Source organism: Trachinotus anak, unplaced genomic scaffold (assembly GCF_046630095.1).
Source record: "Trachinotus anak isolate AG129_WGS33_773 ecotype Australia unplaced genomic scaffold, CSIRO_AGI_Tana_v1 ptg000003l, whole genome shotgun sequence".
Taxonomy (NCBI): domain Eukaryota; kingdom Metazoa; phylum Chordata; class Actinopteri; order Carangiformes; family Carangidae; genus Trachinotus; species Trachinotus anak.
The window spans coordinates 16,640,847-16,654,652 of NW_027273854.1; the positions used below are offsets into that span (position 1 = coordinate 16,640,847).

The 13,806-nt window shown below is 38.1% G+C and overlaps 1 protein-coding gene across 4 annotated transcripts; it reads right to left on the bottom strand.

The window, feature by feature from the left end:
* Positions 1–495: 495 nt before the first annotated feature.
* On the bottom strand, positions 496–9,385 carry LOC139618307 (NLR family CARD domain-containing protein 3-like). Of its 4 annotated transcripts, none has more exons than XM_071474139.1 (12): positions 9,265–9,385; positions 8,753–9,041; positions 8,554–8,606; positions 8,137–8,373; positions 5,996–7,874; positions 5,715–5,888; positions 5,227–5,394; positions 4,696–4,869; positions 4,206–4,379; positions 3,294–3,467; positions 3,109–3,158; positions 496–2,207 (listed from the first exon to the last, which is right to left on the bottom strand). In XM_071474139.1, exons 2-12 carry the CDS (start codon positions 9,010–9,012, stop codon positions 1,696–1,698), a joined length of 3,855 nt encoding a protein of 1,284 aa, XP_071330240.1. In that variant the 5' UTR covers positions 9,013–9,041; positions 9,265–9,385; the 3' UTR covers positions 496–1,695. The 4 variants fall into 4 exon arrangements, with proteins under 4 accessions (XP_071330240.1, XP_071330239.1, XP_071330241.1 ...); XM_071474138.1 differs by having other exon boundaries at positions 5,996–7,877; XM_071474140.1 differs by lacking the exons at positions 8,554–8,606; positions 9,265–9,385 and having other exon boundaries at positions 5,996–7,877; positions 8,753–8,881.
* Positions 9,386–13,806: the final 4,421 nt, after the last annotated feature.

The following is a 13,806-nucleotide window of genomic DNA, read 5'->3' on the forward strand; positions in this document are numbered from 1 at the left end:
TGTAAAGATGATAAAATCACATTCAAGCAGCAGAACAAATTCTGGCATGTCAGTTGACAAAATGAAATAGATAAGAGAAGGAGGCGAGGACTGTGTGAGGGAGTGGAGACCCGCCTGCACAAGCTGAGTCATGCACTGTGGGAGTATCACTGCTGACAAGTATATGGAATGAAAGAAGTATACAACACATAATGAAAAGTAAATGTAAACCTTGTTGTGGAAATCGTATCACTGTTCAAAACCATGTAACAGGAAACTTCACATAGGGAAAAACTCTGCATACAGTCTATTGAAAAAATAATTAAAAGGATTCAGCAGTGTTGTGAAAACGTAATAAAATATAAACGACAGCTTTCACCAAAAGATGTGTTATAAGGCCTTGTCTTGACTGAAGTGTCTGCTCCAGTTCCTGTTTTCATTGAAAAGATGCAGAGGAAATACGTCAGATGCATTGGGTGATGGACCGAGTTGGAAGGCAATGAGGAGTCACAGGTATCTTTTCAAAAAGAGGGTTTATTTTCAAATTAGCACAATTCAAATTACAAAAAAATTCACCGAAGCAGTCTGGGCCCATAAAAGAGGTCAAAGTTACAAAACTAACTGAGGCAAAATAACCGAGAGCCAGGCTCAACCTAACTCAACTGTACAGCTAAAAAGAAATACCCTACTATCAAACTAAGGTCTCAATAAGTAAATAATCAAACATACACGTTTTAGTGGTTTTGCCACATTGCAACACAGTGTAAGGGCAAAAACTCCAAAAGTTTAAAATACTTTTCCATTACAGCACATAAAAACTACAAAGAATGAACTAGCAAAGTACAGTAAACTATTATAACAACAATAAAATAAACAAATGTTTTTCTTATAAACAATAAATTTAAACACAATTTACACTGCATGTAATTAAGGCCATCCTCTGCGTTCTCCAGTGATTCTGAGCTCTGGTCAGTTTCAGTTTTGTTGAAAACATGTTTTACTTCTGCTGTGAAGTTCATCCAATATTCACTCTATGCGTCTGTATTTGTGATTATCTAAAAAGGACTATCATACACCAAACTGTGTGACGTGACTTTTTGAAAATGCTTAATGCAACTGACGTGATATGAATGTGGTAGCAACGCAGACTGTAATCTGTGCTAAATCACTACTACTGAGTACATTAGACTTCAGAGCATCTAATTGATTTGCTAAGTTCACTGGTTTAATAGTTTAGAACTGTGAGACAGATTTTTTAATTAAAAAAAATTAATAAATAAAAAAAGGTACACTTGTGACTGTGTATTATTCACAATAATGCATGGTAATGAAGAAAGTTAGATTTGATTTTCTGGAAGAAAGTGAATACTTTTACCAATCTAGTATTTTACAATCATTGAATTTATTGTTGGCCATAATTCAGCAGTTCTTCTCCTCTCTGCTTTTGCTCAATAGCGAGACAAATCCTCATTGAACCGATGTGAAATGTACTCCGATTGATGCACTTTATTTCCCAGACTTACTTTATTCCTGTTCATTGTTTTTCTATATACTTTTATCATCTACCAAATGAATGTGTAGATCTGTCTTATCTTTGACAATGGTAAAGATTCATTTTCATATTAAACACTGTATGACATGTATTATATCAGTGTCATTGCATGTAGCCTTCAGGGATTAGCGTAAGTATGAACGTTTCATTTACATTTTTGGTTACTATACTTTACAGAGATAAATTGATCCGTATGGCAGACTGAAACCAGGATGGAGTGGTTCAGTGAAAGTTGTGCAGGCAGTGTACAGGTGAATCAGTGTATCAGGAAGTACCTGAAAAAAGGACAAAATACCTGCTGGCCAGTCCAGAAAAACTCCTATGGTACCTTTACGTGTAGAATTGCCGATAAACTTTAGACAGGAATTGTTATGATAAAATGAACCTTCACACCAGCACCAAGACTTTTCATTTCTTCCCAAAGATACATCACTTGAACAGTCAGCCACCCTGTCAATACTTTTGTATGCCACTCCAACATCAGCTGAGTCGCATTCAACCTCCCAGTAATGGCGACCTGTCAGACCTTCTTCACATAGCACCTGAACTTCTTCAAATCTGTCTCGATGATTAGGATATGGCTGCTTCTCACTAACATATGTTGCCCTTTTGTTCTCCTCTGTCAAAATTATATTCACATCTGCTGTGTTGAAGTCCAGTGTCAAATCACAAGCATCTGCAATCAAGACAGAGGAAATGATTAATTAGTGGAGTAGTACCACTGTGTGAGTGTAGTTCTTGATGTCTGATTGATGACATTTATCATCAAATTAGGGATACATTAATATTCATGTAAAAACACTCTGGATAATGTGAAAATGTTCTTTCGTCAAACTTAAAACAAGACTATTTTACTTTGTTTGAGAAGGTTGTGTTGTTGAAATTTTGAACATTTGGTTTCATTAGCTTGCAGACTAATCTGTCCAGGCTGTGGAGTATGTTTATCTCTGTATGCTCACTCATTTCTATGCAAGTCTAGTCTTGCAGAGTGGGAAAAACCAAGTGTTGTGCAGAGTGGGAAAAACCAAGCGTCGACCCTTGTCCTTGTCCATTATTTTTGTATATCAGGACACCTTGTAGTGTATTACGACTTACTACAGTGGTTCCAAACTTTTCTAGCCTGAAGTACCACCACAGCCCCGTTAGTCGATTTTAAGTGTTTCAAAATGCATTCATCTGAACTGATGAAACTATAAAGGGGGATATTGTTATAATAATCTTTTCTGTCCATGTTTGGGTTGGTTTGGTCAAGACTGCATTCATACTGCTACCATATATTCATTACATTTAGCAAACTTCTTAAACCATTTTTACTTTCATCTATTTCAATCATTTGTCATTTATCACTGTTTAACTATGATCTTTAAGCTAGCTATTTCAACTGTTTATTCATTACTTTTAGATAATAACTGTCACCATTTATTTAACATTATTACTATAAGTTATTTCTATTTATTTTAAATTAGTTGAGCTACTCAAATTTCTTTCCACGTACCCCCAAACCTACAGACTGCAACATGCATGCATGTTACATCATCACAGCTTTGGAATTTGATTAAAAATAATTGTATTCTTACACTGTCTCAGTAGCTTAAAGTCAAACCAGTATTCTTCATTTTGGTCCACACTGATGGGAAATAGAAGGACAAAAGGTGAGAATAAAAATACGGTAACATATGCACTTTAAATCATATGAATAAAGTGAATCTTGCAAATTAGTCTTGGAATAATCATGAAAAAAAATGTGCCTGTTGGAGCATACTTGAGTTTCTCCAGACTGCAGTGTGAATCCCTCTGTATTTCAGTCAGCAGCTTGACTCCTTGATCTGTGAGGTGATTAAAGCTCACGTCCAGCTCCCTGAGGCTGCAGTGGTCAGACCTCAGAGCTGAGGCCAGAGAGGCACATCCATCTCCTGTCACTTTACAGAATGACAGCCTACAGAAATCAAACAACTGACATTTTAGGTGTGTGGTAGATGCCCTTATCAGCAGAAATTCACGCTTGTTAACCTGACACGAGCCCCATTTGATTAGTCATTTATCAGACCCTCCCTTTGGACTTGCTGACATGTAGCACCATATATCACACAAGCTGACATTTTGAGAGACAGAGGCAGACCAAATGAAGCACAGTATCCAAAGCAAAGCACTTTTATACCGGCATTATTATGTCTTATGATATATTATTCTGGAAGTAATTGATAATAATTCCCTGAAGCAACTAAAACAATTAAGTCATCTTGCTAATGTAAGTAAATTGCCCTGGGGCAGAAAACACATTACCATTGTCATAATAACTTATACATGAATATTTTCAGATTTTGCAAAAAAAAGAAAACTTGCTGGATGAAGTAAAATAATTTTTAGAGATAAATATGTATGTGACACTATTTTCACACACACTACATGTATTTACTCCATCTTCGTTGGTAAATAAATGGAGTGGACTCAATATAAAAAACCCTTCTCAGTATGACACAACTCAGTTACACAGCTCCACAGCTTCCAAAATGCCCAGGATGTTGTATTAACAACTCTTTGAAACAGATTAAACAAAACACTGTATGAAAGAGCAAAACTGTTAGGTGGGTGCACTGCGATATGCTGAATCCAGGTATATTTATAATACCAATTAGTGAAGTCAAATATATTTGGAGTTATTTGTTACACTGACCTTAGTGTTTTCAAACCACAGTGTGGTTCCATCAGTGCACTACAGAGTGCCATCACTCCTGAGTCCTGCAGGTCATTGTAGCTCAGGTCCACCTCTCTCAAGCGTGACTGTTTAGAGCTGAGCGCTGCGGCCAACGTCTGACAGCCTTTCTCACTGAGTTTGTTGTGACTGAGACTGAATGACAAATGTAGGAATATAAATTAATTGCTTAACTAATGTTAATTTGCGATACATGTTTTTTTTAATTGTGTATGTATGTACACACACACACACACACACACACACAGACACACACAGACACACACAGACACACACACACACACACACACATATATATATATATATATGTTATTCACCTTATTACACATTATTTTGTCATCTTACTTCCTAACATGTGTTGGGTTGTGGTTCCTTGATTTCTTGATTCTTGTGGTTGAGACTCAGAATATTCTTCTTAAAAATGCAGTTCTATGTTAATACAGCTCTTTACCTCAATACCTCCAGTGCACAGTGCGTGCTCATCAACCCAGCTGAGAGGATCTCCATGTCTGAGTCTTTGAAATCGTTGTAACTTAGTTCTAGCTCTCGCAGGTAGCTTGGGTTGGATGTGAGCCCAGTTGCTAACTCCTCACAGATGCTTGTGATCCTATAATTTCGGTTCAATCTTTTGGTACAGAGATGATAAAAATGGCATTCAATTAGACATAGATTGTCTAGTCCACTTGAGATCCAAAACAATGTCAGCTATAGACTGCATAAAAGAGCACAGTGGGGTGTTTAGCAAACAACTTCACATTGCCAATTCAGTGATTATACAGCAAATATTGATTGCAGTAATAGAGCTTTAACAATAATGACACATCTATTAAGAGGCACTCATTCAAGGCTGAAATGGCTTTTTGTGACAACCACAATGTGGATGAAAAACATGACATAAACACAAAATCAGATGTAGAACTTTTTATTTATAATTTATAATTTATAATTTAATGTTAAGGGGAATAATATGTCTGAGACTGACCTGAGCTTCTCCAGTTTAGGTTGGCAAAGCCCAACAGAAACAACGGAGCATAAGAAGTCCCCCAGGGTGCCGCCACTCAGCTCCAGTTCTCTTAGGTTTGAGATGACTGATTTGATAGCTGATGCCAACTTTTCACGCTCTGTTTGTGAGTATTCTGTACCTGAGAGACTACAAACAGAGAGGACAAAAAGCAGCTCATCAGACCCAACCACATTGCCTTCCCTATGGCTATATTGCTGCTAGTATGGCAAACAGTTGGCAACAATATTGATGATGCCCCATACTGTGGGGCTCATCTGGCTCGCTGAGGCTTTTCAGTGCATCAATCCTCTAGGAGGAGAGGTTAAGCCAGTATTTCAAAGAATCTGAAATATGACAAAATTACCAGTCATTGTATGTTTCAGCTGTGAAACTGAAAAGGTACTTAAAAGGACGAATAAAAAGACATGTTGCAAAGCAAACACATTCTAAATAATAGCTTTACTGACCTAAAAGCTTCTAGTTTAGCCTGAGAGTTCATCAGGCCGTCAGTCAAGATGCTTGTAGTTTTCGCACAAATGTGATTATTCATCAGGTGCAGTTCAGTTAGCGCAGAGTTTGGCATTCGAAGAGCTGAGGAGATTGTTTCCGAAAGCCAGTCATCGAGAAACAGCCCTGAGATTCTGCAGATATTGAAAAAGACAATCATGCAAGATTACACAAAGTTTTAGATGCATACATTTGCCATTAATCAGGTACATGTATATCACAGTTTAAGTAACCAACTCACCTTGCCTTTCTGCAATTCCTCACAGCTGGGAGAAGCCTAAAACTACCTTTTGCTGATGGTCTGTATTTCTTCAGGTTGAATTCATCTAAAGGTGTATTTGACATCAAAATAGCATCGGCCAGAGCTGAGCACTGAACAGGGGAGAGCTGTCTTTCTGGACTGTGATTTGGTGTAAGATATTGCCGCACAGTTTCATGTAGGGAACTGTCTTTCAGCTCGATCAGGCAATGGATAAGGTTCAGACATCTTTCAGGTGAGCAGTCGGCTACGTCTATTTCTAGTAGACTTTTCTTAATTTCCTCAACAACTGCAGAGTGTTCTTCTGTCTGCTGAATCAGGCCTTGAAGCAGCTCTTGTGTTGATTGAAGAGACATGCCAATGAGGAACCTGAGGAACATGTCCATTTCTCCTGTCTTTCTCAGAGTTGCACTAGCTATTGCAATTTCTATGAGTTCATCCAAGGGTAGATCAACTGGATCTGCATCCAAGATTGGCTTCAACTCTTCCTCAGACTCTTTTAGCAGGAAATCCTTGAGGCTTAGAGAATCAATCTTTTTATGTGTAAAACTACGGTACACAAAGAGAGCAGCAAAATACTCCTGAACTGTCAGATGCACAAAGCAGTAGAGTTTCTTTCTGTTGAACACACTCTCTTCTTTGAATATCTCTGTGCACAACCCACAACACACTGCAGCTTTGTCTATGTCAATGCCATATTTCTTCAGATCATTGACAGTGAATATGATTTTGCTTTCTTTCAGACATTCAAATGCCATCCTGCCTAATTTGAAAATGAATTCTTCATTTGATTTGAAGATCACCTCCGTGTCTGACTCATCGAGGTTGTCATACTTTTCAGTCGCTACCTGCATCTGAATAATGAGGAAGTATGTGTACATCTCAGTAAGTGTCCTGGGTATCTTTATGATTTCATCTTGATTGTTGCCCTCTGTTAGCAGCAGATGCTCAAAAACCTTTGCTGCAATCCAACAGAAGATAGGTATGTGACACATAATGTATAAGCTCCGAGACATTGCAATGTAGCCAATGATTTTTTCAGCAAGTACCTTGTCCTCGATTCTCTTCCTGAAGTACTCTGTTTTTTGTGGATCATTAAATCCTCTCACTTCCGTCCACTGGTAGACATACTGACGAGGGATACGCTGAACTGCGCCTGGTCTTGAGGTTATCCAGATAAATGCAGAGGGGAGAAGATGTTCCCGAATGAGGTTGGTCACCAGAGTGTCCACTGATGATTCCTCAGTGTGATCTGTCAGTCTTGTGGCTCTTTTGAAATCCAGTTGAAGTTGGCTTTCATCGAGACCATCAAAAATGAACAAAACTTTGTGATTGGAAAATATTTTTACGACTGCTGTGTTTTTAAGTTCTGGGTGGAATTCACTCACAAGTGTCTCAAGGCTAAATTTTCTATCTATGACCAGATTGAGCTCCCTGAATGGTAGTACAAGGATGAGGTCCAAGTCCTGATTGGCTTTCCCATCTGCCCAGTCAAGGATAAACTTCTTCACAGAGACAGTTTTTCCAATGCCAGCAATTCCTTTTGTCATCACCGTTCTGATAGCTCTCACTTCTCTTTTGCCCTGCCCAGATGACACACTATCTTCCTGTGTACTTTTAAAGATGTCATTGCAGTTGATTTTTGTGCTCTCAGCTGTTTGATTCCGTGCCTTATCTTCAATCTCCCAGATCTCATGTTCTGCATTGACACGTTCACTCTCTCCCTGGAAAATGTGAAGCTCTGTGTAAATTTTGTCCAACGATTTTGCATCCTTACGATTTTTTTCAGTGCCTTCACACTCACAGCAAAATTTTTCCCTCAGATATGCCTTGTGCTTTTTGATGACTTCTCTGACGTCTTCTGCTACAATGAGAGTGACAAAAACAGTGATGTCAAAACATAATCAAAGCCATTTCCTGAGAAATACAACAATATTTTGAACTATGTAGTCCATTTGAACTTAATGTATTAAAATTGCAACAATGTTTTATCACCAAGCTGTGTCATTAAGACTGGAAATGCCAATATTTGGTATCTGCAAATTTACACTAATCATTATAAACATCACATTAGTTTTAGACAAAGACCTCAATAGAGGTCAAGCTATCAAGACCTCACGTACTTTCACATGTCGTTGGCTCAATTTCCTGGAGGATCCTGAAGAAGACAGATTTGGCTTTTGTAGTTTGGAGGACCCTGTAGAGCTCCCTCATCTGCTCCATACTGGTTCCGGCAGCCCGGATGTTGGCATACATCTCTTTATGGATTAAGTGCTGCTGCCGCATCCCATCTGCTATTTGCATCACTGAAGTGACATTCTGAATGAGGTTAGCCCTGTTGTTGTCCACCCAGCAAGCTTCTTTATAAAGATAAATAAATGATGGCACATGTATTAATAACAGCATCAGATTTTGGACACGGGCATGCAGCAGAATGTATGGCCTCTGAAGCATGTAATTTATTGTCTTGTGATTGGGCTTTTTATGATCAGTTAAAATCAAGATCATGTTTGCTCCTCAAATTATTAACTTTCACTCACCTTTCTCCTCTGTGCTGAGTGGAGCAGGGTCATGTGTTTCAGAACAGCAGGGACTAACAGATGTTTTACAGAGTTAACAGTTAACTATGCTTGTAACTTAATACAAAAATATAAATATAATTATAAAATATTAAAATAATACTCATTTATATATACACAAAAATTGTGTTTTAGTGTGGAAATGATTGTGATGTCTCACCTCGTGGTGTTAACTTGAACAACAGTGTTCCCACAACCGATTTTTTCAAAGAGAGTCTCTTCTTCTTGCCTCTTGAAAGTCTCCTCCCCAGTTGTCTCCTGCAAGGCTCCCGACTCCTCCTGCAGTGATGACTTTTGCTGGAGAGAAGACTTTTCTCCACTTTTTACTGTTGTGGAAACCTCATCATTCTCTTGCTCAGGTTTGACATACTCCTTTTCCTTTATTTTACCCCTCCTAAGTGCAGAGCAGTGGCTCCCCATGGTATTTCTCCAGTGTTAACTCAGGATATCTGCGATTTAGAGAGTATTTAAATTAAAATAAGTACAAGTAGTAGTTTTCTACATGTGTATGCACACATCAAACTTTTGGAGTTGCAAGTGAAAGTGAGTTAAAAGTTTGTTTGGTCTGGATCTTTATTTTTCACAAATCTAAAACAACTCTTAATTCTTTTGCTTTAATAAAAACACTAAGATACCCTGATCAGATGCATTCAAACAAGCCTGTTGTTTTACCTTGGTGTCAAAGGTCCTGTGGTAAGCTGCAGCAGGAAAGAGACCATGTCGCATTTCGAATGTCTGCGGGTGTATCAACTTGTACTGTGAAAGAGAGCGTTTAATCAAAACAGGAAGGAAGCATTTAGTGGGTGGAGTCAGTTGAGAGAGAGTGTGTGTGGGCACGAGGGCTTCCCAACTGTTGTACAAAAACTACAAAAAACTGTGGACCTGACCACCCCATTTTGTTCAGATGAAAAAAATATTAGATTTCCTTCTAATGTTAGTGTTCGTTAAGGCTGTATCATGCGTCTGTCTTTTTGCATGAGAACTAATTCCAGTTTAGCTCTTATGACAAGATCAGAAACAAACATGATAGCCTACATTAAAGCAGTTGGAAGCTCTCCTTTGTTAATAATTAGCCTGAAGTTCACTGAACTGGGCTGCATTTGGAGGTTCAGATGGATCATACTTAAACAGAATGTGATGTATGGTCTTAAAATAAAATGTAAAATGTAAACCATTCTCCATGACCTCAACAGAGGTCAACCTCTTACAAATGATCTGTGCATACAAACAAGTGAATAATCTAATTTGCAATTTTTTTTCGAAGTCATAAACTGAACTGTAGACATATCATTTTCACTGATCTTTATTGAGAACATTAGGGCAATAAAATAAGGTAACAATATAACCAAAGCATAACCAAGCAACTTAGATAAAACATGGTCATAATAACCACTCCAATAAAAACTGTTTGGTGTCTGTGGTAAAATAGTATTTTTTTTCCCTGCATAACATCTGTGGGTTGTGGTGTCATTTTGGAGAAGTGATGAACATCATGCATATAAAAAGTAATACATAAAAAGTCAATTCACCCAGTTAACCACATATCAACCAACTACGGCTCGCAGTTGCCATGAGGCACCAGATGCTTTCAAACACATAGCCAACCCTGAAAACACATTGAGTATCTTATAGAACACTTTAAAAATGGTAAGATGTAAATCATTCATTTTACCAAGAGACAAATAAGACAAAAAAGGGAAATGATAAGTAAAAAAAAAATTTTTGGTTCCCAATCCCTATGTGGGTGTGTCCAAGTCTCACTACTGCTTCATGGCAACCAATGCCTCAAACTTTGAGTGGAGTACATTCTCTTCAAATCCTCCTTTTAACCAATTTCAGGATTTGAGCAGTTCTGTAGCAGACTTTAGAAGCCATTCATTTTCATAGAAAATAGTTGAAAAGGGGTAAACTGAAATTCAGGAGTTTACAAACAGGTACAAACTTAAATGTTAAAGCGCACAAAATTCAGATGACAGGTCAACCTGTGTTTTCAAGCACACATTATGAAAGGTGCAATGTTGCATACACATCATCCATTTTAAAGGTGGTAAGGGACTGAAGAAGCAGGCCACCATTCTGCCAACACTTCACTTTTAAACTTTACAGAAAGCATTTGCTCCATAATCACTCTCTGTGCTCCACCTCTGCTTTTTCTATCTGGCTTCTCTGCGCCATCTTTTGTTTCATAGGCTCTCTCTCCTCTGCCGTCAGCTCTAATTAGGCCACTGTGTGTCTGTATGTGTGTGTCAGTGTGGATGTGGGTGTGTGATTTTAAGTGGTCTTGGGAGGCCCATGACTCTGCTGTGATGCCCCACTGGGCCCCACTGGTCAAGGGGAGACACAAATACACACATAGACTATCGCTGATGCTAGGAGGAGACATTCAATGTGGGTCTAATGACTCCCTTTACAGTTACACTCCCACTCATTCAGGCACAGTATAATATCAAACTATGTCCTACCAACAGCATAAGCACTAAAGCGGACCTTCTTTGAAACCCGTAAGCCTAAATGGCAACAAATCTCGCCATATAGATGCACCATACCTTAAATCTGGTCTCCATGAGAGGAAATAACTCTGCAGTCATATGTGATCCAAAGAATAACGCATGTAAGACAAATGTGAGCCACTCCTGGTTACCGAGTTTACATCACATTTACAAAAGAGGGAAAATAAAACCTACAGCAAGAGAAATATGTCCTTGGCTGCGTCACTAGTCTCTTAAAGTATTGTTTTGCTGTGGTGATCACCTTGTTGTTGTGTATTGTTTCTGCTGAGTTTTCTCCACAGTTAATGTGGGTCAATGGACATCTAGGGGTCTTTACTGCTCAGCGTGGTTAGGAGGTTAACCAGTTGTCTTTGGGTTTAATTCAGGTTTTACTGTACAAAGCTGGCTCACTTTTAAAACAGGCATCTAGCCTCTTTTCTATCCTAGTCTACAATTCATTAGGCACTCACTTCTCAAATGTATATTTCAATCACTATGTTCTAATAACATATGCTTAGTTTACATCATCAGGCTGAACAATAAAAAATATCACGTATGAAAATGTGCATTAACCATTTGAAATTATCCAAGACTGGATTAAGTTGTAAAACACATAAATCTGAAAATAACATATAAAATCTGTGGAATACAGTAGCATTCCCACAATTGAGTGAGCGTAATAATTTTAATGAGTTGAATCTTTTTACTGAAACCCAAATATTTAATTATTTGTCATGAAAATACTGCTAGATGGTTTGCCTATTAGCAAAAAGATGGAGACAGTCATGAACTCCTTCTAACTCCATTAGAAGCATTAAACCATAAAATGTACACCTAAAGCCTCATTATCCTTCCCAGACGCTTAAAATTCCCAATACGTAGAAAATGGCAACCAGCTTTGCATAACACTTAGACAACAAAACGCAAAAATGCACCTGCAGGCTAACGTTAGCTTACCCAGGCAGGTGGGCCTGGCTCTCTGCACAGCTTCTGCCCAGAAACTTTCACTATTATCTGTCAGTTTTTCAACTTTAATGACCGCCTGACTTCATTCTAACTGTGTCTTAACTTTTCATAGCTGTTTTTTCCTTCTCTCACGCACACTTTCTCAGCCCAGAAATTGCACTGCGAAACATTCTGTCGATTTTAAGAGATGGGATGGGTTACTACACGGCTGATATCTCAGGTAAATAAAAGCTGTAAAAGTGTATAAGTGTATAAATATACACTGTAAAAGTGGACATTTCTCTAATTTATTTATTATTTTATTTCTGCTTTGGCTTTTGGCAGGGTAACACAAAACAAGCAACAATGTTTTTTTTTAAATGGCCTCAATGTAATGAATAGTCATCCATTATTTTACTATGTATGCTTGCCCAGTTCAGGGGAGTCTGGGACTAATACAGGCTAACTTGTGTAGGCAACTAGACATATAGTCAGCTCATAAATTACATGTAAAGTTAGTATATACACCCTATGGGTCAGCCTCAGACTTGTGGGAGTTGAGTGGTCCCCACATTTCCTTACAGTGATTTGACAACTGGTGCTTTATCAGCTTATTGAGATGACAGTTTATGTGCCAGTTGAAAACAGTCCCCAACTGACTTTCTAATGTTTCAGGCTGCCTCCTTTTAAATAAGTAAGACGGTTCAGTTGTTGTTACTCTGAAAATATAGTATGTCTGCAGTGGAGTTTCAAACTCTTTAATATTAAATAAATGAAAAATCATAAAAATAAATCAACATATGAATAAATTGTGTAAAACATAAATGAAACAATATTCTGTTAAATAGTTTAGGAAATGTATTTAAACTCAATTCACTGTGAAATGTTATTTAGTGGACTGTCGGACCTCGGCCTTTGGAAAAGTGTATTGAATAAATGCAAAATGTTTAGTGTCACTGCTCCTATAGATCAGGGGGAATGAAAACAAACACTGGAAAGAAACACTAAATTTATTGCTATGTAATACAAAAGTAGTTAAGAAAAAACTTCCCGCTGTGACCCTTCAGGTGCTCTGTAATGGTCATGTCACTTTTCATCACATTGGCGTTGTCACTGGCCCCTCACCTTTCAGTGAATCATACCCCCTGCCTTTTAAGCAAGCAAGCTTATCAGCTGTGACCCACTTCTGGCAGTTAGCACCCTGCTGAAAATGCATGTGAAGACACTGACAAAATCCCAAATAGCAGCTGACTGTGAGCAACAAAAATAACTTTATTTAGCTTTGTTTTCTACTTATTTACTACTTTATTTCAAAATAAAAGCCCATGACAAACGATATATCCATTTCACACTGACACCAACTTCTATTATGGATTCATAGACTGACTGTGATGATAATCACCATCACAGGTACATCTTGTAAGAGAACTGGCAGATACATGCTGGATACCACTATGTGTAACTGGTCTTTTTTTTTTTGTATTTTGGGTAAACTGACCACTTGAGGGTCCAGTGAGATCTGGAAGTTGGAATCACAAGTCACCCCTATTACAATTGAATGTGCTTCTCTGGTGTAAGAACCCTAAAGAAGACACTGCTGCCAGTTGGCAAGAAAGTCGAGGTCTATCATGCAGGAAAAGGAAATATCTAGGGCTGTGAATAAGAGCACAATTTGAATTGCTATGATTATCTTAAATCCTTACCGGAAAAGAAGCAAAAGTGGCGTACAGAGAGAGAAAATGCCATTGTGTTACCTGAAAGAAACCAGCTAATATATAAA

Excerpts from the sequence above, each read along its gene's own strand:
- LOC139618307 (XM_071474138.1), bottom strand. The coding sequence starts at position 9,012 with ATGGGGAGCCACTGCTCTGCACTTAGGAGGGGTAAAATAAAGGAAAAG. Across the intron at positions 8,374-8,553 it reads ACTCAGCACAGAGGAGAAAG|AAGCTTGCTGGGTGGACAAC; the intron begins GTGAGTGAAAGT and ends ATCTTTATAAAG. Across the intron at positions 5,395-5,714 it reads GCTAAACTAGAAGCTTTTAG|TCTCTCAGGTACAGAATACT; the intron begins GTCAGTAAAGCT and ends CTCTGTTTGTAG.